This window comes from Salvelinus fontinalis, chromosome 28 (genome assembly GCF_029448725.1).
Source record: "Salvelinus fontinalis isolate EN_2023a chromosome 28, ASM2944872v1, whole genome shotgun sequence".
NCBI classification, from domain to species: domain Eukaryota; kingdom Metazoa; phylum Chordata; class Actinopteri; order Salmoniformes; family Salmonidae; genus Salvelinus; species Salvelinus fontinalis.
In genome coordinates, this window is record NC_074692.1 from 44980013 (window position 1) to 45006759 (window position 26747).

A 26747-nucleotide genomic window follows, 5' to 3' on the forward strand; every position below is an offset into this window, starting at 1 on the left:
CTTCTTCATCGTCTTCTTCTTCATCGTCGTCTTCTTCTTCGTCTTTCCATTTGGAGAATATTAACTATGGAAGAATTTATCACTTCTCTCATTGTCTTGTCAAACCCTGGCCTGGTCTGTTTTTGTCTGTTTCGCAAGTGTTCCCGGAAGTCTCTGGATGTTGCACCTCTGGGTTTTTAGAAACTCTGTGACGCGATTACACACGCGCACACACACACACACACACACACACACACACACACACACACACACACACACACACACACACACACACACACACACACAGTGACGTACTGTGCGTTGACGGTGCATTTCTCCTTGGATGTGAAGAGCAGTTTGAGGAGGATGTCGAGCAGTCTGTTCCTCAACAGGATCAGGTTGGCCGACAGAAGACCCCCAAAGTCTTCATCATTACCTGGAACACAATATTACCACTATTACCACTACTATTACTATAATAATATTACTGTGCTGAATACTGAGAGGAGACTCCCAATGTCTTCATCACTTGGAACACAAATTAAGTGATTTAAAAAAAAAATGGATTCATGCGATTTTAGAATCAACAAAAATGGAACCGAACAGCATAGTTTTGGCATTGTACAAACATATGTATGTACATCAGGGACAATAATCTCTATACTAGTTAGTGACAATAATCTCTATACTAGTTAGTGACAATAATCGCTATACTAGTTAGTGACAATAATCTCTATACTAGTCAGGGACAATAATCTCTATACTAGTTAGGGACAATAATCTCTATGCTAGTTAGGGACAATAATCTCTATGCTAGTTAGGGACAATAATCTCTATGCTAGTTAGTGACAATAATCTCTATGCTAGTTAGGGACAATAATCTCTATACTAGTTATTGACAATAATCTCTATGCTAGTTAGTGACAATAATCTCTATACTAGTTAGTGACAATAATCTCTATGCTAGTCAGGGACAATAATCTCTATACTAGTTAGGGACAATAATCTCTATGCTAGTTAGTGACAATAATCTCTATACTAGTTAGTGACAATAATCTCTATGCTAGTCAGGGACAATAATCTGTATACTAGTCAGGGACAATAATCTCTATACTAGTTAGGGACAATAATCTCTATGCTAGTTAGTGACAATAATCTCTATACTAGTTAGTGACAATAATCTCTATGCTAGTCAGGGACAATAATCTCTATACTAGTTAGGGACAATAATCTCTATGCTAGTTAGTGACAATAATCTCTATACTAGTTAGTGACAATAATCTCTATGCTAGTCAGGGACAATAATCTGTATACTAGTTAGGGACAATAATCTCTATACTAGTTAGTGACAATAATCTCTATGCTAGTTAGTGACAATAATCTCTATGCTAGTTAGGGACAATAATCTCTATACTAGTTATTGACAATAATCTCTATACTAGTTAGTGAAAATAATCATTATACTAGTTAAGGACAATAATCTCTATGCTAGTTAGTGACAATAATCTCTATGCTAGTTAGTGACAATAATCTCTATACTAGTTAGTGACAATAAACTCTATACTAGTTAAGGACAATAATCTCTATACTAGTTAGTGACAATAATATCTATACTAGTTAGTGACAATAATCTCTATACTAGTTAGTGACAATAATCTCTATACTAGTTAGTGACAATAATCTCTTTACTAGTTAGTGACAATAATCTCTATACTAGTTAGTGACAATAATCTCTATACTAGTTAGTGACAATAATCTCTATACTAGTTAGTGACAATAATCTCTATACTAGTTAGTGACAATAATCTCTATGCTAGTTAGTGACAATAATCTCTATGCTAGTTAGTGACAATAATCTCTATACTAGTTAGTGACAATAATCTCTATGCTAGTTAGTGACAATAATCTCTATGCTAGTTAGTGACAATAATCTCTATACTAGTTAGTGACAATAATCTCTATACTAGTTAGTGACAATAATCTCTATACTAGTTAGTGACAATAATCTCTATACTAGTTAGTGAAAATAATCATTATACTAGTTAAGGACAATAATCTCTATGCTAGTTAGTGACAATAATCTCTATACTAGTTAGTGACAATAATATCTATACTAGTTAGTGACAATAATCTCTATACTAGTTAGTGACAATAATCTCTATACTAGTTAGTGACAATAATCTCTTTACTAGTTAGTGACAATAATCTCTATACTAGTTAGTGACAATAATCTCTATACTAGTTAGTGACAATAATCGCTATACTAGTTAGTGACAATCTCTATGCTAGTTAGTGACAGTCTCTATGCTAGTTAGTGACAGTCTCTATGCTAGTTAGTGACAATAATCTCTATACTAATTAGTGACAATCATATTTATACTAGTTAGTGACAATAATCTCTATGTAAATTAGTGACAATCTATATACTAGTTAGTGACAATAATCTCTATGCTAGTTAGAGACAATTATATGCTAGTTAGTGACAAATCTCTGTAAATTAGTAAATTAGTGACAATAATCTCTATACAAGTTAGTGACAATAATCTCTGCTATTTAGTGACAATAATATCATGCTAGTTCGTGACAATAACCTATATGTAAATTAGTGACAACAATCTCTGCTAGTTAGTGACAATAATCTCTATGTAAATTAGTGACACTATGCTAGTTAGTGACAATGATATCTACATCAATTAGTGACACTATACTAGTTAGTGACAATCATCTCTATACTAATTAGTGACAAGCATCTCTAAGCTAGTTAGTGACAATAATCTCTAAATTAGTGAATCATCTCTATACTAATTAGTAACAATTTATATGCCAATTAGTGACAATAATTAGTGACAATCATTTCCAATTAGTGACAATCATTTCTGTAAATTAGTGACAATAATCTCTATAGTAGTTAGTGACAATAATCTAAATGCTAGTTAGTGACATTAAACTCTAAATTAGTGAATCATCTCTATACTAGTTAGTGACAATAAACTCTATACTAATTAGTGACAATAAACTCTATACTAGTTAGTGACAATAAACTCTATACTAGTTAGTGACAATAAACTCTATACTAGTTAGTGACAATAATCTAAATGCTAGTTAGTGACAATAATCTCTAAATTAGTGAATCATCTCTATACTAGTTAGTGACAATCATCTCTATACTAATTAGTGACAATAATCTAAATGCTAGTTAGTGACAATAATCTCTAAATTAGTGAATCATCTCTATACTAATTAGTGACAATTTATATGCCAATTAGTGACAATAATCTCTAAATTAGTGAATCATCTCTATACTAGTTAGTGACAATCATTTCTGTAAATTAGTGACAATAATCTCTATAACAGTTAGTGACAATAATCTAAATGCTAGTTAGTGACATTAAACTCTAAATTAGTGAATCATCTCTATACTAGTTAGTGACAATCATCTCTATACTAATTAGTGACAATCATCTCTATACTAGTTAGTGACAATTTCTATGCCAATTAGTGACAATAATCTCTAAATTAGTGAATCATCTCTATACTAATTAGTGACAATTTATATGCCAATTAGTGACAATAATCTCTAAATTAGTGAATCATCTCTATACTAGTTAATGACAATCATTTCTGTAAATTAGTGACAATAATCTCTATGCTAGTTAGTGACAATCATCTCTATACTAATTAGTGACAATAATCTCTAAATTAGTGACAATAATCTCTATGCTAGTTAGTGACAATCATCTCTATAGTAGTTAGTGACAATAATCTAAATGCTAGTTAGTGACAATAATCTCTATACTAGTTAGTGACAATAATCTCTATGCTAGTTAGTGACAATAATCTCCATGGTAGTTAGTGACAATCTCTAAACGAGTGTGTGTGTGTGTGTTACCTCCATCTATCTTCTCCTCGTTGTTGATCTCCATCACTACAAACTTCTCACACACAGCAAAGGTTGGCAGGGTGGATGAGATGAACTGGCCAAACCTATCAAACATACCATAAGACAGACACACACATGAGCTACATGGGTATATACCAGTCTCATGAAGGGATTTGTAGTCCGTTACAAGGACTGGGGTGACCAGCAGCCCACCAGTAGCAAGTTTAATTCACACGTTATTCATTGCCTGGCACGGGACTTCAACCAGCAACCTTCTGACTACTGGTCCACCTCTCTGAAGTCTAGGCTTAACGTAGCAGGTCGTATGGGTTGGGGAAAGTGTAGAGAGTGTTATTACCGTAGCAGGTCGTATGGGTTGGGGAAAGTGTAGAGTGTGTTATTACCGTAGCAGGTCGTATGGGTTGGGGAAAGTGTAGAGTGTGTTATTACCGTAGCAGGTCGTATGGGTTGGGGAAAGTGTAGAGTGTGTTATTACCGTAGCAGGTCGTATGGGTTGGGGAAAGTGTAGAGTGTGTTATTACCGTAGCAGGTCGTATGGGTTGGGGAAAGTGTAGAGTGTGTTATTACCGTAGCAGGTCGTATGGGTTGGGGAAAGTGTAGAGTGTGTTATTACCGTAGCAGGTCGTATGGGTTGGGGAAAGTGTAGTGTGTTATTACCGTAGCAGGTCGTATGGGTTGGGGAAAGTGTAGAGTGTGTTATTACCGTAGCAGGTCATATGGGTTGGGGAAAGTGTAGAGTGTGTTATTACCGTAGCAGGTCGTATGGGTCGGGGAAAGTGTAGAGTGTGTTATTACCGTAGCAGGTCGTATGGGTTGGGGAAAGTGTAGAGTGTGTTATTACCGTAGCAGGTCATATGGGTTGGGGAAAGTGTAGAGTGTGTTATTACCGTAGCAGGTCATATGGGTCGGGGAAAGTGTAGTGTGTTATTACCGTAGCAGGTCGTATGGGTTGGGGAAAGTGTAGAGAGTGTTATTACCGTAGCAGGTCGTATGGGTTGGGGAAAGTGTAGAGTGTGTTATTACCGTAGCAGGTCGTATGGGTTGGGGAAAGTGTAGAGTGTGTTATTACCGTAGCAGGTCGTATGGGTTGGGGAAAGTGCAGAGTGTGTTATTACCGTAGCAGGTCATATGGGTTGGGGAAAGTGTAGAGAGTGTTATTACCGTAGCAGGTCATATGGGTTGGGGAAAGTGTAGAGAGTGTTATTACCGTAGCAGGTCATATGGGTTGGGGAAAGTGTAGTGTTATTACCGTAGCAGGTCGTATGGGTTGGGGAAAGTGCAGAGTGTGTTATTACCGTAGCAGGTCGTATGGGTTGGGGAAAGTGTAGAGAGTGTTATTACCGTAGCAGGTCATATGGGTTGGGGAAAGTGTAGAGTGTGTTATTACCGTAGCAGGTCGTATGGGTTGGGGAAAGTGTAGAGTGTGTTATTACCGTAGCAGGTCGTATGGGTCGGGGAAAGTGTAGAGTGTGTTATTACCGTAGCAGGACGTATGGGTCGGGGAAAGTGTAGAGTGTGTTATTACCGTAGCAGGTCGTATGGGTTGGGGAAAGTGTAGTGTTATTACCGTAGCAGGTCGTATGGGTTGGGGAAAGTGTAGAGAGTGTTATTACCGTAGCAGGTCGTATGGGTTGGGGAAAGTGTAGAGTGTGTTATTACCGTAGCAGGTCGTATGGGTTGGGGAAAGTGTAGTGTTATTACCGTAGCAGGTCGTATGGGTTGGGGAAAGTGTAGAGTGTGTTATTACCGTAGCAGGTCGTATGGGTTGGGGAAAGTGTAGAGAGTGTTATTACCGTAGCAGGTCGTATGGGTTGGGGAAAGTGTAGAGAGTGTTATTACCGTAGCAGGTCGTATGGGTTGGGGAAAGTGTAGTGTTAATACCGTAGCAGGTCGTATGGGTTGGGGAAAGTGTAGAGTGTGTTATTACCGTAGCAGGTCGTATGGGTTGGGGAAAGTGCAGAGTGTGTTATTACCGTAGCAGGTCGTATGGGTTGGGGAACCCTTGCAGTAGCAGACTCAATACGTTGCTGATAGCAGAGATGGTGGGCTGAGACAGAGACGTGTCTCTCAGGGTTAACAGCAGCTTGGGAATCAGCTGGAACTCTCGTAACAACTTAGCGTTCTTCGCTGCCTCACTGTGATTGGGGAGAAGAGGACAGACAGACGGATGATATATTACACACAGGAAACCTGGTCTTCCTGTGTCTTTGTTTTTCATAAACCTCAGGTGATTAAGATTATAGTTTCACTATTAACTGAAATATCACATTTACAAAAGTATTCAGACCCTTTACTCAGTACTTTGTTGAAGCACATTTGGCAGTGATTACAGCCTCGAGTCTTCTTGGGTATGATGCTACAAGCTTGGCATACCTGTATTTGGGGAGTTTCTCCCATTCTTCTCTACAGATCCTCTCCAGCTCTGTCAGGTTGGATGGGGAGCGTCGTTGCACAGCTATTTTCAGTTCTCTCCAGAGATGTTTGATCGGGTTCAAGTCCGGACTCTGGCTGCGCCACTCAAGGACATTCAGAGACTTGTCCCCAAGCCACTCCTGCATTGTCTTAGCTACGTGCTTAGGGTTGTTGTCCTGTTGGAAGGTGAACCTTCACCTCTGTCTGAGCTCTGGAGCAGGATCTCTCTGTACTTTGCTCCATTCATCTTTCCCTCGATCCTGACTAGTCTCCCAGTCCCTGCCACTGAAAAACCTCCACACAGTAAGATGCTGCCACCACCATGCTTCACCGTAGAGATGGTTCCAAGTTTCCTCCAGACGTGATGTTTGGCATTCAGGCCAAAGAGTTCAATCTTTGTTTCATCAGACCAGAGAATCTTGTTTCTCATGGTCAGAGTCCTTTAGGTGCTTTTTGGCAAACTCCAAGCGGCTGTCATGTGCATTTTACTGACAAGTGGCTTTCCGTCTGGCCACTCTACCATAAAGACCTTAATGGTGGAGTACTGCGGAGATGGTTGTCCTTCTGGAAGGTTCTCCCATCTCCACAGAGGAACTCTGGAGCTCTGTCAGAGTGACCATCAGGTTCTTGGTCACCTCCCTGACCAAGGCCCTTCTCCCCCGATTGCTCAGTTTGGCTGGGCGTCCAGCTCTAGAAAGAGTCTTGGTGGTTCCAAACTTCTTCCATTTAAGAATGATGGAGGCCACTAGGTCTTTGGGGACCTTCAATGCTGCAGAAATGTTTTGGTAACCTTCCCCAGATCTGTGCCTCGACACAATCCTGTCTCTGAGCTCTACAGACAATTCCTTCAACCTCATGGCTTGGTAATTGCTCTTACAAGCACTGTCATCTGTGGGACCTTATATACAGTTGAAGTAGGAAGTTTACATACACAGGTTGGAGTCATTAAAACTTGTTTTTCAACCACTCCACAAATTTCTTGTGAACAAACTATAGTTTTGGCAAGTCGGTTAGGACATGACACAAGTACTTTTTCCAACAATTGTTGACAGACAGATTATTTCACTTCAAATTCACTGTATCACAATTCGAAGAAGTTTACATACACTAAGTTGACTGTGCCTTTAAACAGCTTGGAAAATTCCAGAAAATGATGTCATGGCTTTAGAAGCTTCTGATAGGCTAATTGACATCATTTGAGTCAATTGGAGGTGTACCTGTGGATGTATTTCAAGGCCTACCTTCAAACTCAGTGCCTCTTTGCTTGACATCATGGGAAAATCGAAAGAAATCAGCCAAGACTTCAGAAAAAAACAAGTCTGGTTCATCCTTGGGAGCAATTTCCAAATGCCTGAAGGTACCACATTCATCTGTACAAACAATAGTACGCAAGTATGAACACCATGGGACCACGCAGCCGTCATACCGCTCAGGAAGGAGACCCGTTCTGTCTCCTATAGATAAACGTAATTTGGTGAGAAAAGTGCAAATCAATCCCAGAACAACATCAAAGGACCTTGTGAAGATGCTAGAGGAAACAGGTACAAAAGTATCTATATCCACAGTAAAATGAGTCCTATATCGACATAACCTGAAAGGCCGCTCAGCAAGGAAGAAGCCACTGCTCCAAAATCGCCATAAAAAAAGCTACGGTTTGCAACTGCACATGGGGACAAAGATCATACTTTTTGGAGAAATGTCCTCCGGTTTGATGGAAAAAAAATAGAACTGTTTGGCCATAATGAAAATGTTTATGTTTGGAGTTAAAATGCTTGCAAGCCGAAGAACACCATCCCAACCGTGAAGAACGGGGGGTGGCAGCATCATGTTGTGGGGGTGCTTTGTTGCAGGAGGGACTGGTGCACTTCACAAAATAGATGGTGTCATGAGGAAGGAAAATTATGTGGATATATTGAAGCAACATCTCGAGATATCAGTCAGGAAGTTAAAGCTTGGTTGCAAATGGGTCTTCCAAATGGGCAATGAACCCAAGCATACTTCCAAAGTTGTGGTATTGCAGAGGACATCCAAAAACCCTGACATAAATCCTATAGAACATTTGTGGGCAGAACTAAAAAAGCGTGTGCGAGCAAGGAGGCCTACAAACCTGACTCAGTTACACCAGCTCTGTCAGGAGGAATGGGCCAAAATTCACCTAACTTATTGTGGGAAGCTTGTGGAAGGCTACCCAAAACATTTGACCCAAGTTAAACAATTTAAAGGCAATGCTACCTAATACGAATTGAGTGTATGTAAACTTCTGACCCACTGGGAATATGATGACCTAAGACAGGGAATTTTTACTAGGATTAAATGTCAGGAATTGTGAAAAACTTAATTTAAATGTATTTGGCTAAGGTGAATGTAAACTTCTGACTTCAACTGTAGACAGATGTGTGTGCCTTTCCAAATCATGTCCAATCAATTGAATTTACCCAGGTGGACTCCAATCAAGTTGTAGAAACATCTCAAGGATGATGAATGGAAACAGGATGCAACTGAGCCCAACTTTGAATCTCATAGTAAAGGGTCTGAATACTTACGTAAATAAGGTATCCGTTTTATATTTTTAAAACATTTGCAAACAAATCTAAAAACCTGTTTTCGCTTCATCATTATGGGGTATTGTGATGTCATTATGGGGTATTGTGATGTCATTATGGGGTATTGTGATGTCATTATGGGGTATTGTGATGTCATTATAGGGTATTGTGTGTAGATTGATGAGGGGAAAAATGGATTTAATCAATTTTAGAATAAAACTGTAACATAACAAAATGTGGAAACAGTCAAGGGGTCTGAATACTTTCCGAATTCACTGTATAGCAAGAGTTAATCATCCCTCACCTGGACTCAGTGAGGAGCTCTATAAAGTGTTCAAACAGGGACAGGTGCAGTTCGTAGGGTGCATGTAGCCACACCTGAGGAGACAGAAAGAACATTTGAAGACCTCTACAAACATACCACCAGAAATCCAACATTATTTTGTCTCCAGGGACCACGTTTGGCTCGACATGGATCAGTCGCCCTGAGGCCCATTGTGTTTGGCTTGCACCAAGGACCACCAACCACCATTTCGGCTCAAACTGGATCAGTTTCCCGGGGGCCATCTTGTCTCAAAACTGGAGCCAATTTCCCTGAGGCCCATTGGTTTAGTGCTGACCTCGAAGTCACAGAGCAGGTCCTGGAAGGCGGTGGTGTTGGGGATGATGGAGGTCTCGTGGCCACTGTCTACTGTTCCCACCAGGGAGAAGGTCAGGTGCAGGATGTGGCTGTTCAGCAGGTGACGCTTCTTCTTCAACAACATGGCCAGCAGCTAGAGACCGAATAACAGACACATACTACCGTTAGACTGAGTTATATTACTGTTGTATTATAACTCCAGCAGACAGGATGTGGCTGTTCACCAGGTGACGCTTCTTCTTCAACAGTATGGCCAACAGGTACAGCAGAGAAACAACCGTTTTGTCTGAGCAACAGTGTTCACACAAACATTGTGTGGTGTGTCCACAAATGTATTGTAAATGTAACTTGAGTGTGAACGAACTAGGCCATATTGCATTGTGGGTAGTGTAGTTGTACCTGGTAGCCTTTGATGCGCTCCATCTCCTTGCTGGCCAGCGGGTTGCTCTTGACGACGCACACCATCGCCTTGACGGCCGCGTAGAGACCCTCAACGTCCTGCGCCATGGCAACCAGGCCCAAAATGGCCGCCGCCCCGCCCACGTACTGCAGGTTGGTCGCCACAGGCTTGGGGACGAACGCACGCACACCTGGAAGAGAGCGGAGAGGAAGAGTTAGTCTACAGGTAAGGTGTGTGTTGGTGACCACAGACTTGGGGACAAAGACACACCAAGAGTGGGGAAAAAGGTATTTTCATTTTATTTATTAAAAATAAATGAAAAATGGGGTCGTTTTTACCAAATTGTCTCCCTAATTGCTAGTTACAACCTTGTCTCAGCGCTGCAACTCCTCGATGTTGTCGGGAGAGGCACAGGTCGAGACACGCGTCCTCCGAAACATGACCCACCGAGCCACATACTTCTTAACACACTGCCAGCTTAACCCGGAAGTCAGCTGCACCAACGTGTCAGAGGAAACACCGTTCAACTGATGACTGAAGTCAGCAGGCATGCGCCCGGCCCGCCACAAGGAGTCGCTAGAGCGTGATGAGCCAAGGAAAGCTCCCTGGCCAACCCTCCCCTAACCCGGACGGCGCTTGTCCAATTGTGCGCTGCCCGATGGGGCTCCCGGTCACGTGGATGGAACCCCAGGATATAGTGCTGCCTCAACACTGCGGTGCAGTGCCTTCCACCGCTGAGCCACTCGGGGCAAAAGTTATTTTAAAGGCACAATCTGTTGTTACAAGATTTGCTTATATGGCCAATTCAACCCCGATTGATAGTTACATTCTCCAGGTATCCTAGCCCCTTACCCAGGTATCCTAACCCCTTACCCGGGTATCCTAACACCTTACCCGGGTATCCTAACACCTTACCCGGGTATCCTAACACCTTACCCGGGTATCCTAACCCCTTACCCGGGTATCCTAACCCCTTACCCGGGTATCCTAACCCCTTACCCGGGTATCATAACCCCTTACTTGGGTATCCTAACCCCTTACCCGGGTATCCTAATCCATTATCCGGGTATCCTAACACCCGGGTATCCTAACCCCTTACCCGTGTATCCTAACCCCTTACCTGTGTATCCTAACCCCTTACCCGGGCATCCTAACCCCTTACCCGGGCATCCTAACCCCTTACCCAGGTATCCTAACCCCTTACCCAGGTATCCTAACCCCTTAGTATCCTAACCCCTAACCCAGGTATCCTAACCCCTAACCCAGGTATCCTAACCCTTAACCCAGGTATCCTAACCTCTTACCCAGGTATCCTAACCTCTTACCCAGGTATCCTAACCTCTTACCCAGGTATCCTAACCTCTTACCCAGGTATCCTAACCTCTTACCCAGGTATCCTAACCCCTTACCCAGGTATCCTAACCCCTTACCCAGGTATCCTAACCCCTTACCCAGGTATCCTAACCCCTTACCCAGGCATCCTAACCCCTTACCCAGGCATCCTAACCCCTTACCCAGGCATCCTAACCCCTTACCCAGGTATCCTAACCCCTTACCCAGGTATCCTAACCTCTTACCCAGGTATCCTAACCTCTTACCCAGGTATCCTAACCTCTTACCCAGGTATCCTAACCCCTTACCCAGGTATCCTAACCCCTTACCCAGGTATCCTAACCCCTTACCCAGGTATCCTAACCCCTTACCCAGGCATCCTAATCCCTTACCCAGGCATCCTAACCCCTTACCCAGGCATCCTAACCCCTTACCCAGGTATCCTAACCCCTTACCCAGGTATCCTAACCCCTTACCCAGGTATCCTAACCTCTTACCCAGGTATCCTAACCCCTTACCCAGGTATCCTAACCTCTTACCCAGGTATCCTAACCTCTTACCCAGGTATCCTAACCCCTTACCCAGGTATCCTAACCTCTTACCCAGGTATCCTAACCTCTTACCCAGGTATCCTAACCCCTTACCCAGGTATCCTAACCTCTTACCCAGGTATCCTAACCTCTTACCCAGGTATCCTAACCCCTTACCCAGGTATCCTAACCTCTTACCCAGGTATCCTAACCCCTTACCCAGGTATCCTAACCCCTTACCCAGGTATCCTAACCCCTTACCCAGGTATCCTAACCTCTTACCCAGGTATCCTAACCCCTTACCCAGGTATCCTAACCCCTTACCCAGGTATCCTAACCCCTTACCCAGGTATCCTAACCCCTTACCCAGGTATCCTAACCTCTTACCCAGGTATCCTAACCTCTTACCCAGGTATCCTAACCCCTTACCCAGGTATCCTAACCCCTTACCCAGGTATCCTAACCCCTTACCCAGGTATCCTAACCTCTTACCCAGGTATCCTAACCCCTTACCCAGGTATCCTAACCCCTTACCCAGGTATCCTAACCCCTTACCCAGGTATCCTAACCCCTTACCCAGGTATCCTAACCCCTTACCCAGGTATCCTAACCTCTTACCCAGGTATCCTAACCTCTTACCCAGGTATCCTAACCTCTTACCCAGGTATCCTAACCCCTTACCCAGGTATCCTAACCCCTTACCCGGGTATCCTAACCTCTTACCCAGGTATCCTAACCTCTTACCCAGGTATCCTAACCCCTAACCCAGGTATCCTAATCTCTTACCCAGGTATCCTAACCTCTTACCCAGGTATCCTAACCTCTTACCCAGGTATCCTAATCTCTTACCCAGGTATCCTAACCCCTTAGTATCCTAACCCCTTACCCGGGCATCCTAACCGGGTATCCTAACCCCTTACCCGGGCATCCTAACCGGGTATCCTAACCCCTTACCCGGGCATCCTAACCGGGTATCCTAACCCCTTACCCAGGTATCCTAACCCCTTACCCAGGTATCCTAACCCCTTACCCAGGTATCCTAATCCCTTACCCAGGTATCCTAACCCCTTACCCAGGTATCCTAACCTCTTACCCAGGTATCCTAACCCCTTACCCAGGTATCCTAACCCCTTACCCAGGTATCCTAACCCCTTACCCAGGTATCCTAACCCCTTACCCAGGTATCCTAACCTCTTACCCAGGTATCCTAACCTCTTACCCAGGTATCCTAACCTCTTACCCAGGTATCCTAACCCCTTACCCAGGTATCCTAACCCCTTACCCGGGTATCCTAACCTCTTACCCAGGTATCCTAACCTCTTACCCAGGTATCCTAACCTCTTACCCAGGTATCCTAACCTCTTACCCAGGTATCCTAACCTCTTACCCAGGTATCCTAATCTCTTACCCAGGTATCCTAACCCCTTACCCGGGCATCCTAACCGGGTATCCTAACCCCTTACCCGGGCATCCTAACCGGGTATCCTAACCCCTTACCCGGGCATCCTAACCGGGTATCCTAACCCCTTACCCAGGTATCCTAACCCCTTACCCAGGTATCCTAATCCCTTACCCAGGTATCCTAACCTCTTACCCAGGTATCCTAACCCCTTAGTATCCTAACCCCTTACCCAGGTATCCTAACCCCTTACCCAGGTATCCTAACCCCTTACCCAGGTATCCTAATCCCTTACCCAGGTATCCTAACCCCTTACCCAGGTATCCTAACCTCTTACCCAGGTATCCTAACCCCTTAGTATCCTAACCCCTTACCCAGGTATCCTAACCCCTTAGTATCCTAACCCCTTACCCAGGTATCCTAACCCCTTACCCAGGTATCCTAACCCCTTACCCAGGTATCCTAACCCCTTAGTATCCTAACCCCTTACCCAGGTATCCTAACCCCTTACCCAGGTATCCTAACCCCTTACCCAGGTATCCTAACCCCTTAGTATCCTAACCCCTTACCCAGGTATCCTAACCCCTTACCCAGGCATCCTAACCCCTTACCCAGGTATCCTAACCCCTTACCCAGGTATCCTAACCTCTTACCCAGGTATCTTAACCTCTTACCCAGGTATCCTAACCTCTTACCCAGGTATCCTAACCTCTTACCCAGGTATCCTAACCTCTTACCCAGGTATCCTAACCTCTTACCCAGGTATCCCAACCCCTTACCCAGGTATCCTAACCCCTTACCCAGGTATCCTAACCCCTTACCCAGGTATCCTAACCCCTTACCCAGGTATCCTAACCCCTAACCCAGGTATCCTAATCTCTTACCCAGGTATCCTAACCTCTTACCCAGGTATCCTAACCTCTTACCCAGGTATCCTAATCTCTTACCCAGGTATCCTAACCCCTTAGTATCCTAACCCCTTACCCGGGCATCCTAACCGGGTATCCTAACCCCTTACCCGGGCATCCTAACCGGGTATCCTAACCCCTTACCCGGGCATCCTAACCGGGTATCCTAACCCCTTACCCAGGTATCCTAACCCCTTACCCAGGTATCCTAACCCCTTACCCAGGTATCCTAATCCCTTACCCAGGTATCCTAACCCCTTACCCAGGTATCCTAACCTCTTACCCAGGTATCCTAACCCCTTAGTATCCTAACCCCTTACCCAGGTATCCTAACCCCTTACCCAGGTATCCTAACCCCTTACCCAGGTATCCTAATCCCTTACCCAGGTATCCTAACCCCTTACCCAGGTATCCTAACCTCTTACCCAGGTATCCTAACCCCTTAGTATCCTAACCCCTTACCCAGGTATCCTAACCCCTTAGTATCCTAACCCCTTACCCAGGTATCCTAACCCCTTACCCAGGTATCCTAACCCCTTAGTATCCTAACCCCTTACCCAGGTATCCTAACCCCTTACCCAGGTATCCTAACCACTTACCCAGGTATCCTAACCCCTTAGTATCCTAACCCCTTACCCAGGTATCCTAACCCCTAACCCAGGTATCCTAACCCCTAACCCAGGTATCCTAACCCCTAACCCAGGTATCCTAACCTCTTACCCAGGTATCCTAACCCCTTACCCAGGTATCCTAACCTCTTACCCAGGTATCCTAACCCCTTACCCAGGTATCCTAACCTCTTACCCAGGTATCCTAACCCCTTACCCAGGTATCCTAACCCCTTACCCAGGTATCCTAACCCCTTACCCAGGCATCCTAACCCCTTACCCAGGCATCCTAACCCCTTACCCAGGCATCCTAACCCCTTACCCAGGTATCCTAACCCCTTACCCAGGTATCCTAACCCCTTACCCAGGTATCCTAACCTCTTACCCAGGTATCCTAACCCCTTTCCCAGGTATCCTAACCCCTTACCCAGGCATCCTAACCCCTTACCCAGGCATCCTAACCCCTTACCCAGGCATCCTAACCCCTTACCCAGGCATCCTAACCCCTTACCCAGGCATCCTAACCCCTTACCCAGGTATCCTAACCCCTTACCCAGGTATCCTAACCCCTTACCCAGGTATCCTAACCCCTTACCCAGGTATCCTAACCTCTTACCCAGGTATCCTAACCCCTAACCCAGGTATCCTAATCTCTTACCCAGGTATCCTAACCTCTTACCCAGGTATCCTAACCTCTTACCCAGGTATCCTAATCTCTTACCCAGGTATCCTAACCCCTTAGTATCCTAACCCCTTACCCGGGCATCCTAACCGGGTATCCTAACCCCTTACCCGGGCATCCTAACCGGGTATCCTAACCCCTTACCCGGGCATCCTAACCGGGTATCCTAACCCCTTACCCAGGTATCCTAACCCCTTACCCAGGTATCCTAACCCCTTACCCAGGTATCCTAATCCCTTACCCAGGTATCCTAACCCCTTACCCAGGTATCCTAACCTCTTACCCAGGTATCCTAACCCCTTAGTATCCTAACCCCTTACCCAGGTATCCTAACCCCTTACCCAGGTATCCTAACCCCTTACCCAGGTATCCTAATCCCTTACCCAGGTATCCTAACCCCTTACCCAGGTATCCTAACCTCTTACCCAGGTATCCTAACCCCTTAGTATCCTAACCCCTTACCCAGGTATCCTAACCCCTTAGTATCCTAACCCCTTACCCAGGTATCCTAACCCCTTACCCAGGTATCCTAACCCCTTACCCAGGTATCCTAACCCCTTAGTATCCTAACCCCTTACCCAGGTATCCTAACCCCTTACCCAGGTATCCTAACCACTTACCCAGGTATCCTAACCCCTTAGTATCCTAACCCCTTACCCAGGTATCCTAACCCCTAACCCAGGTATCCTAACCCCTAACCCAGGTATCCTAACCCCTTACCCAGGTATCCTAACCTCTTACCCAGGTATCCTAACCCCTTACCCAGGTATCCTAACCTCTTACCCAGGTATCCTAACCCCTTACCCAGGTATCCTAACCTCTTACCCAGGTATCCTAACCCCTTACCCAGGTATCCTAACCCCTTACCCAGGTATCCTAACCCCTTACCCAGGCATCCTAACCCCTTACCCAGGCATCCTAACCCCTTACCCAGGTATCCTAACCCCTTACCCAGGCATCCTAACCCCTTACCCAGGCATCCTAACCCCTTACCCAGGTATCCTAACCCCTTACCCAGGTATCCTAACCCCTTACCCAGGTATCCTAACCTCTTACCCAGGTATCCTAACCCCTTACCCAGGTATCCTAACCCCTTACCCAGGTATCCTAACCTCTTACCCAGGTATCCTAACCCCTTACCCAGGTATCCTAACCCCTTACCCAGGTATCCTAACCTCTTACCCAGGTATCCTAACCCCTTACCCAGGTATCCTAACCCCTTACCCAGGTATCCTAACCCCTTACCCAGGTATCCTAACCCCTTACCCAGGTATCCTAACCCCTTACCCAGGTATCCTAACCCCTTACCCAGGTATTCTAACCTCTTACCCAGGTATCCTAACCCCTTACCCAGGTATCCTAACCCCTTACCCAGGTATCCTAACCCCTTACCCAGGTATCCTAACCCCTTACCCAGGTATCCTAACCCCTTACCCAGGTATCCTAACCCCTTACCCAGGTATCCTAACCCCTTACCCAGGTATCCTAACCCCTTACCCAGGTATCCTAACCCCTTACCCAGGTATCCTAACCCCTTACCCAGGTATCCTAACCTCTTACCCAGGTATCCTAACCCCTTACCCAGGTATCCTAACCCCTTACCCAGGTATCCTAACCCCTTACCCAGGTATCCTAACCCCTTACCCAGGTATCCTAACCTCTTACCCAGGTATCCTAACCTCTTACCCAGGTATCCTAACCTCTTACCCAGGTATCCTAACCTCTTACCCAGGTATCCTAATCTCTTACCCAGGTATCCTAACCCCTTAGTATCCTAACCCCTTACCCGGGCATCCTAACCGGGTATCCTAACCCCTTACCCGGGCATCCTAACCGGGTATCCTAACCCCTTACCCGGGCATCCTAACCGGGTATCCTAACCCCTTACCCAGGTATCCTAACCCCTTACCCAGGTATCCTAATCCCTTACCCAGGTATCCTAACCTCTTACCCAGGTATCCTAACCCCTTAGTATCCTAACCCCTTACCCAGGTATCCTAACCCCTTACCCAGGTATCCTAACCCCTTACCCAGGTATCCTAATCCCTTACCCAGGTATCCTAACCCCTTACCCAGGTATCCTAACCTCTTACCCAGGTATCCTAACCCCTTAGTATCCTAACCCCTTACCCAGGTATCCTAACCCCTTAGTATCCTAACCCCTTACCCAGGTATCCTAACCCCTTACCCAGGTATCCTAACCCCTTACCCAGGTATCCTAACCCCTTAGTATCCTAACCCCTTACCCAGGTATCCTAACCCCTTACCCAGGTATCCTAACCCCTTACCCAGGTATCCTAACCCCTTAGTATCCTAACCCCTTACCCAGGCATCCTAACCCCTTACCCAGGTATCCTAACCCCTTACCCAGGTATCCTAACCTCTTACCCAGGTATCTTAACCTCTTACCCAGGTATCCTAACCTCTTACCCAGGTATCCTAACCTCTTACCCAGGTATCCTAACCTCTTACCCAGGTATCCTAACCTCTTACCCAGGTATCCCAACCCCTTACCCAGGTATCCTAACCCCTTACCCAGGTATCCTAACCCCTTACCCAGGTATCCTAACCCCTTACCCAGGTATCCTAACCCCTTACCCAGGTATCCTAACCCCTTACCCAGGTATCCTAACCCCTTACCCAGGTATCCTAACCCCTTACCCAGGTATCCTAACCCCTTACCCAGGTATCCTAACCCCTTACCCAGGTATCCTAACCTCTTACCCAGGTATCCTAACCCCTTACCCAGGTATCCTAACCCCTTACCCAGGTATCCTAACCCCTTACCCAGGTATCCTAACCCCTTACCCAGGTATCCTAACCTCTTACCCAGGTATCCTAACCTCTTACCCAGGTATCCTAACCTCTTACCCAGGTATCCTAACCTCTTACCCAGGTATCCTAACCTCTTACCCAGGTATCCTAACCTCTTACCCAGGTATCCTAACCCCTTACCCAGGTATCCTAACCCCTTACCCAGGTATCCTAACCCCTTACCCAGGTATCCTAACCCCTTACCCAGGTATCCTAACCCCTTACCCAGGTATCCTAACCCCTTACCCAGGTATCCTAACCTCTTACCCAGGTATCCTAACCCCTTACCCAGGTATCCTAACCCCTTACCCAGGTATCCTAACCCCTTACCCAGGTATCCTAACCCCTTACCCAGGTATCCTAACCTCTTACCCAGGTATCCTAACCTCTTACCCAGGTATCCTAACCTCTTACCCAGGTATCCTAACCTCTTACCCAGGTATCCTAACCTCTTACCCAGGTATCCTAACCTCTTACCCAGGTATCCTAACCTCTTACCCAGGTATCCTAACCCCTTACCCAGGTATCCTAACCCCTTACCCAGGTATCCTAACCTCTTACCCAGGTATCCTAACCTCTTACCCAGGTATCCTAACCTCTTACCCAGGTATCCTAACCCCTTACCCAGGTATCCTAACCTCTTACCCAGGTATCCTAACCCCTTACCCAGGTATCCTAACCCCTTACCCAGGTATCCTAACCCCTTACCCAGGTATCCTAACCCCTTACCCAGGTATCCTAACCTCTTACCCAGGTATCCTAACCCCTTACCCAGGTATCCTAACCCCTTACCCAGGTATCCTAACCTCTTACCCAGGTATCCTAACCCCTTACCCAGGTATCCTAACCCCTTACCCAGGTATCCTAACCCCTTACCCAGGTATCCTAACCCCTTACCCAGGTATCCTAACCCCTTACCCAGGTATCCTAACCCCTTACCCAGGTATCCTAACCCCTTACCCAGGTATCCTAACCCCTTACCCAGGTATCCTAACCTCTTACCCAGGTATCCTAACCCCTTACCCAGGTATCCTAACCTCTTACCCAGGTATCCTAACCCCTTACCCAGGTATCCTAACCCCTTACCCAGGTATCCTAACCCCTTACCCAGGTATCCTAACCCCTTACCCAGGTATCCTAACCCCTTACCCAGGTATCCTAACCCCTTACCCAGGTATCCTAACCCCTTACCCAGGTATCCTAACCCCTTACCCAGGTATCCTAACCCCTTACCCAGGTATCCTAACCCCTTACCCAGGTATCCTAACCCCTTACCCAGGTATCCTAACCTCTTACCCAGGTATCCTAACCTCTTACCCAGGTATCCTAACCTCTTACCCAGGTATCCTAACCCCTTACCCAGGTATCCTAACCCCTTACCCAGGTATCCTAACCTCTTACCCAGGTATCCTAACCCCTTACCCAGGTATCCTAACCTCTTACCCAGGTATCCTAACCCCTTACCCAGGTATCCTAACCCCTTACCCAGGTATCCTAACCCCTTACCCAGGTATCCTAACCCCTTACCCAGGTATCCTAACCTCTTACCCAGGTATCCTAACCTCTTACCCAGGTATCCTAACCCCTTACCCAGGTATCCTAACCTCTTACCCAGGTATCCTAACCCCTTACCCAGGTATCCAATGACAGCTGCTCCTATGGTGCGTGCTGGACCGTTGAGGTGACCGGCGGCATTGTGGATCAGCTTGACCGGAGTGGCGTTCTCATGAGATGACACAGCCAACTGAGGAGAGGGGGAGAGGGGAGGAGGAGAGGGGAGGAGAGGGGGAGGAGGAGAGGGGAGGAGAGGGGGAGGAGGAGAGGGGGAGGAGGAGAGGGGGAGGAGAGGGGAGGAGGAGAGGGGGAGGAGGAGAGGGGAGGAGGAGAGAAGGAGGAGAGGGGAGGAGGAGAGAAGGGGGAGGAGGAGAGAAGGGGGAGGAGGAGAGAAGGAGGAGAGGGGAGGAGGAGAGGGGAGGAGAGGGGAGGAGGAGAGGGGAGGGGAGGAGGAGAGGGGAGGAGAGAAGGAGGAGAGGGGAGGAGAGAAGGAGGAGAGGGGAGGAGGAGAGAAGGGGGAGGAGGAGAGAAGGAGGAGAGGGGAGGAGAGAAGGAGGAGAGGGGAGGAGGAGAGAAGGAGGAGAGGGGAGGAGGAGAGGGGAGGAGAGAAGGAGGAGTGGGGAGGAGGAGAGGGGAGGAGCAAGAAGGAGAGGGGAGGAGGAGAGGGGAGGAGGAGAGGGGAGGAGAGAAGGAGGAGAGGGGAGGAGGAGAGAAGGAGGAGAGGGGAGGAGGAGAGAAGGGGGAAGAGGAGAGAAGGAGGAGAGGGGAGGAGAGAAGGAGGAGAGAAGGAGGAGAGGGGAGGAGGAGAGAAGGGGAGAGGGGAGGAGGAGGAGAGGGGAGGAGGAGAGAAGGAGGAGAGGGGAGGAGGAGAGAAGGAGGAGAGGGGAGGAGGAGAGGGGGAGATAGGGGAGGAGGAGAGAAGGGGGAAGAGAGAAGGAGGAGAGGGGAGGAGGAGAGAAGGAGGAGAGAAGGAGGAGAGAAGGAGGAGAGGGGGAGAGGAGAGAAGGAGGAGAGGGGAGGAGGAGAGGAGGAGGAGAGGGGGAGATAGGGGAGGAGGAGAGGGGGAGATAGGGGAGGAGGAGAGGGGGGAAGAGAGAAGGAGGAGAGGGGATGAGGAGAGAAGGAGGAGAGGGGAGGAGGAGAGAAGGAGGAGAGAGGAGGAGGAGAGGGAAGGAGGAGAGAAGGGGGAGAGAAAAACAGGTCAAAATCTGTCTTCAATCCCAAGACATTCTACCCAAAGCAACCCGTGTTAATCTACTGTTGTTAAATCTGCTGCCTCTGCAGCCAACTGTTCTCTACTGAGATTAACCTTTAGTACACTCAGACAGGGAGAGAGGCCATGGCGTTCACCTGGGAAACCACTTCAGATAACATTGTTACAGGTGGAGATAACATTGTGTTCCAGGTGGAGATAACATTGTGTTCCAGGTGGGGTGGAGATAACATTGTTCTAGGTGGAGTGGAGATAACATTGTTCTAGGTGGAGTGGAGATAACATTGTTACAGGTGGGGTGGAGATAACATTGTTCTAGGTGGAGTGGAGATAACATTGTTCTAGGTGGGGTGGAGATAACATTGTTCTAGGTGGAGTGGAGATAACATTGTTCTAGGTGGGGTGGAGATAACATTGTTACAGGTGGGGTGGAGATAACATTGTTACAGGTGGGGTGGAGATAACATTGTGTTACAGGTGGAGATAACATTGTGTTACAGGTGGAGATAACATTGTGTTACAGGTGGAGTGGAGATAACATTGTTACAGGTGGGGTGGAGATAACATTGTGTTACAGGAGGAGTGGAGATAACATTGTGTTACAGGTGGAGATAACATTGTGTTACAGGTGGAGTGGAGATAACATTGTGTTACAGGTGGAGATAACATTGTTCTAGGTGGGGTGGAGATAACATTGTGTTACAGGTGGAGATAACATTGTTCTAGGTGGGGTGGAGATAACATTGTGTTACAGGTGGAGATAACATTGTGTTCTAGGTGGGGTGGAGATAACATTGTGTTCTAGGTGGGGTGGAGATAACATTGTTCTAGGTGGGGTGGAGATAACATTGTGTTCTAGGTGGGGTGGAGATAACATTGTGTTCTAGGTGGGGTGGAGATAACATTGTGTTCTAGGTGGGGTGGAGATAACATTGTGTTCTAGGTGGGGTGGAGATAACATTGTTCTAGGTGGGGTGGAGATAACATTGTTCTAGGTGGGGTGGAGATAACATTGTTCTAGGTGGGGTGGAGATAACATTGTTACAGGTGGGGTGGAGATAACATTGTGTTACAGGTGGAGATAACATTGTTCTAGGTGGGGTGGAGATAACATTGTGTTACAGGTGGAGATAACATTGTGTTCTAGGTGGGGTGGAGATAACATTGTGTTCTAGGTGGGGTGGAGATAACATTGTTCTAGGTGGGGTGGAGATAACATTGTGTTCTAGGTGGGGTGGAGATAACATTGTGTTCTAGGTGGGGTGGAGATAACATTGTGTTCTAGGTGGGGTGGAGATAACATTGTTCTAGGTGGGGTGGAGATAACATTGTTCTAGGTGGGGTGGAGATACCATTGTTCTAGGTGGGGTGGAGATAACATTGTGTTCTAGGTGGGGTGGAGATAACATTGTTCTAGGTGGGGTGGAGATAACATTGTTCTAGGTGGGGTGGAGATAACATTGTGTTACAGGTGGAGATAACATTGTGTTACAGGTGGAGATAACATTGTTACAGGAGGAGTGGAGATAACATTGTTCTAGGTGGAGTGGAGATAACATTGTGTTACAGGTGGAGTGGAGATAACATTGTGTTACAGGTGGAGATAACATTGTTACAGGAGGAGTGGAGATAACATTGTTACAGGTGGAGTGGAGATAACATTGTTACAGGTGGAGTGGAGATAACATTGTGTTACAGGTGGAGATAACATTGTTACAGGAGGAGTGGAGATAACATTGTTACAGGTGGAGTGGAGATAACATTGTTCTAGGTGGAGTGGAGATAACATTGTGTTACAGGTGGAGATAACATTGTGTTACAGGTGGAGTGGAGATAACATTGTGTTACAGGAGGAGTGGAGATAACATTGTTACAGGTGGAGTGGAGATAACATTGTTACAGGTGGAGTGGAGATAACATAGTGTTACAGGTGGAGTGGAGATAACATTGTTACAGGTGGAGTGGAGATAACATTGTTACAGGTGGAGTGGAGATAACATTGTTCTAGGTGGAGTGGAGATAACATTGTTCTAGGTGGAGTGGAGATAACATTGTTACAGGTGGAGTGGAGATAACATTGTGTTACAGGTGGAGATACCATTGTGTTACAGGTGGAGATAACATTGTGTTACAGGTGGAGATAACATTGTGTTACAGGTGGAGATAACATTGTGTTACAGGTGGAGTGGAGATAACATTGTTCTAGGTGGAGTGGAGATAACATTGTTCTAGGTGGAGTGGAGATAACATTGTTACAGGTGGAGTGGAGATAACATTGTGTTACAGGTGGAGATAACATTGTGTTACAGGTGGAGATAACATTGTGTTACAGGTGGAGATAACATTGTGTTACAGGTGGAGATAACATTGTTACAGGTGGAGTGGAGATAACATTGTGTTACAGGTGGGGTGGAGATAACATTGTTCTAGGTGGAGTGGAGATAACATTGTTACAGGTGGGGTGGAGATAACATTGTTCTAGGTGGAGTGGAGATAACATTGTGTTACAGGTGGGGTGGAGATAACATTGTTCTAGGTGGGGTGGAGATAACATTGTTCTAGGTGGAGTGGAGATAACATTGTGTTACAGGTGGAGATAACATTGTGTTACAGGTGGAGATAACATTGTGTTACAGGTGGAGATAACATTGTTACAGGTGGGGTGGAGATAACATTGTTCTAGGTGGAGTGGAGATAACATTGTTACAGGTGGAGTGGAGATAACATTGTTACAGGTGGGGTGGAGATAACATTGTTCTAGGTGGAGTGGAGATAACATTGTTCTAGGTGGAGTGGAGATAACATTGTGTTACAGGTGGGGTGGAGATAACATTGTGTTACAGGTGGGGTGGAGATAACATTGTGTTACAGGTGGAGATAACATTGTGTTACAGGTGGAGTGGAGATAACATTGTTCTAGGTGGGGTGATTGATTAATTGATTGATGTTTATCGTTCTTCAAGAGGAAATTATTTTCACAGCTCATTCACCAATCACATTGAAGAGCAACAGGAAACAAAGGGCCGTCAGACATAAAGGACAGTAGTACATAAAGGACAGTAGTACATAAAGGACAGTAGTACATACAGGACAGTAGTACATACAGGACCGTAGTACATACAGGACAGTAGTACATACAGGACCGTAGTACATACAGGACCGTAGTACATACAGGACAGTAGTACATACAGGACAGTAGTACATACAGGACAGTAGTACATACAGGACCGTAGTACATACAGGACAGTAGTACATACAGGACCGTAGTACATACAGGACCGTAGTACATACAGGACAGTAGTACATACAGGACAGTAGTACATACAGGACCGTAGTACATACAGGACAGTAGTACATACAGGACCGTAGTACATACAGGACCGTAGTACATACAGGACCGTAGTACATACAGGACCGTAGTACATACAGGACAGTAGTACATAAAGGACCGTAGTACATAAAGGACAGTAGTACATACAGGACAGTAGTACATAAAGGACCGTAGTACATACAGGACCGTAGTACATAAAGGACCGTAGTACATACAGGACAGTAGTACATACAGGACCGTAGTACATACAGGACAGTAGTACATACAGGACAGTAGTACATACAGGACCGTAGTACATACAGGACCGTAGTACATACAGGACCGTAGTACATACAGGACAGTAGTACATACAGGACAGTAGTACATACAGGACCGTAGTACATACAGGACCGTAGTACATACAGGACAGTAGTACATACAGGACAGTAGTACATACAGGACCGTAGTACATACAGGACCGTAGTACATACAGGACCGTAGTACATACAGGACAGTAGTACATACAGGACCGTAGTACATACAGGACCGTAGTACATACAGGACCGTAGTACATACAGGACCGTAGTACATAAAGGACCATAGTACATAAAGGACAGTAGTACATACAGGACCGTAGTACATACAGGACCGTAGTACATAAAGGACCGTAGTACATACAGGACAGTAGTACATACAGGACCGTAGTACATAAAGGACAGTAGTACATACAGGACAGTAGTACATACAGGACAGTAGTACATACAGGACCGTAGTACATACAGGACAGTAGTACATACAGGACCGTAGTACATAAAGGACAGTAGTACATACAGGACAGTAGTACATACAGGACAGTAGTACATACAGGACCGTAGTACATACAGGACCGTAGTACATACAGGACAGTAGTACATACAGGACCGTAGTACATAAAGGACAGTAGTACATACAGGACAGTAGTACATACAGGACAGTAGTACATACAGGACAGTAGTACATACAGGACAGTAGTACATAAAGGACCGTAGTACATACAGGACCGTAGTACATACAGGACAGTAGTACATACAGGACAGTAGTAGCCCTTGCTGCTAACCTGTTTAGCGATGGCCTTGCTGTCCAGCTTGTGTGTGTGTGCGTATGTTAGCGATGCTAACCTGTTTAGCGATGGCCTTGCTGTCCAGCGTGTGTGTGTGTGTGCGTATGTTAGCGATGCTAACCTGTTTAGCGATGGCCTTGCTGTCCAGCTTGTGTGTGTGTGTGTGCGTACGTTAGCAATGCTAACCTGTTTAGCGATGGCCTTGCCGTCCAGCGTGTGTGTGTGTGCGTATGTTAGCGATGCTAACCTGTTTAGCGATGGCCTTGCTGTCCAGCTTGTTGTAGACCTTGCGTATCTTGGCCACGGTGAGGGCAGAGACAGAGAGGGCGTACAGGCTGAAGGATACCTTCTCTTCTGGGACCAAGGCGACTGGATATGAAGGCTCTCCAGTCTTAGAGTCTTTACCTGAAGGGGAGAGAGACACGACAATCCACCGTGGTTCCTCATACAACAACAGACAGCTACTCACAGGCCACGTAAACAGCCTGGAACCTGTGTAGTTGGCTTACAACTCGATGTGTGTGTGTGTTCTCTGTGTGTGTGTGTGTGTGTTCTCTCTCTCTCTCTGTGTGTGTGTGTGTGTTCTCTCTGTGTGTGTGTGTGTGTGTGTGTGTCTGTGTGTGTTCTCCATCTCTACTCTCGTCCCATGTCACTCAGATGGCAGAGCATAACACTTGCAACGTCAGGGTTGTCGGTTTGATTCCCACGGGCCAGTACGGGCGGGGGGGGGGACGGGCAAATATGTGAAAATGTGTCTCTCTGCTAAATGACTGAAATGTAAAATAAACTCACAGAGCAGGTAGACGGCCTGAAAGCTGCCCGTGTAGTTGGGTCCAAGCTCGTACACCGCCGCAACGCTGGCAGCAGGAAGCCCCTCCTCCAGGAAGTGTGTGGGCCCCAGGCGCCACACCAGATTGGACAGCTGTCTCTGGGCAGGGGGCGTGCCTATGTAGCTGTACACGGTGCTGACCACAGGCGGGTTGGTGCTACCGGAACCACCAGGAGAACTATGGATGTAGTGGAGCTGGAGAGGAGAGAGGATAGGACTGCTGTTAAACAGTTCGCTAATGACTCACTGTTATCAAACCTAAAACATATCTTTATGTACCTTCACCTGGTAGAGGTTCTGGGGGGGGGGGGGGGGGGGGGGGGGGGGTAACGTTTAATTCAGGTAGAGTCTACACACACACATCAGAGTTCAAATAGGCACACAGTCAAATGCTTACACAGACGTGCACACGCTCTCTCACACACACACTCTCACACACACAAACACACACGCTCTCACACACACAAACACACACGCTCTCACACACACAAACACACGCTCTCACACACACAAACACACACGCTCTCACACACACACGCTTTCACACACACACACACACGCTCTCACAACACAGCAGCTGTACACTTCTCACAC

At 46.3% G+C, this 26747-nt stretch overlaps 1 protein-coding gene across 1 annotated transcript in view; it reads right to left on the reverse strand.

Annotated features, from left to right (window-relative positions):
• Positions 1-26747, reverse strand: part of wdfy3 (WD repeat and FYVE domain containing 3) — a gene marked incomplete in the record, with an annotated part of 271946 nt that overhangs the window by 101256 nt on the left and 143943 nt on the right. Inside the window, 9 exon segments of the mRNA XM_055887856.1 lie at positions 295-415; positions 3869-3963; positions 5854-6015; positions 9140-9213; positions 9456-9608; positions 9875-10065; positions 19781-19892; positions 25572-25729; positions 26117-26348. Coding sequence (XP_055743831.1) covers positions 295-415; positions 3869-3963; positions 5854-6015; positions 9140-9213; positions 9456-9608; positions 9875-10065; positions 19781-19892; positions 25572-25729; positions 26117-26348 — 1298 coding nt within the window.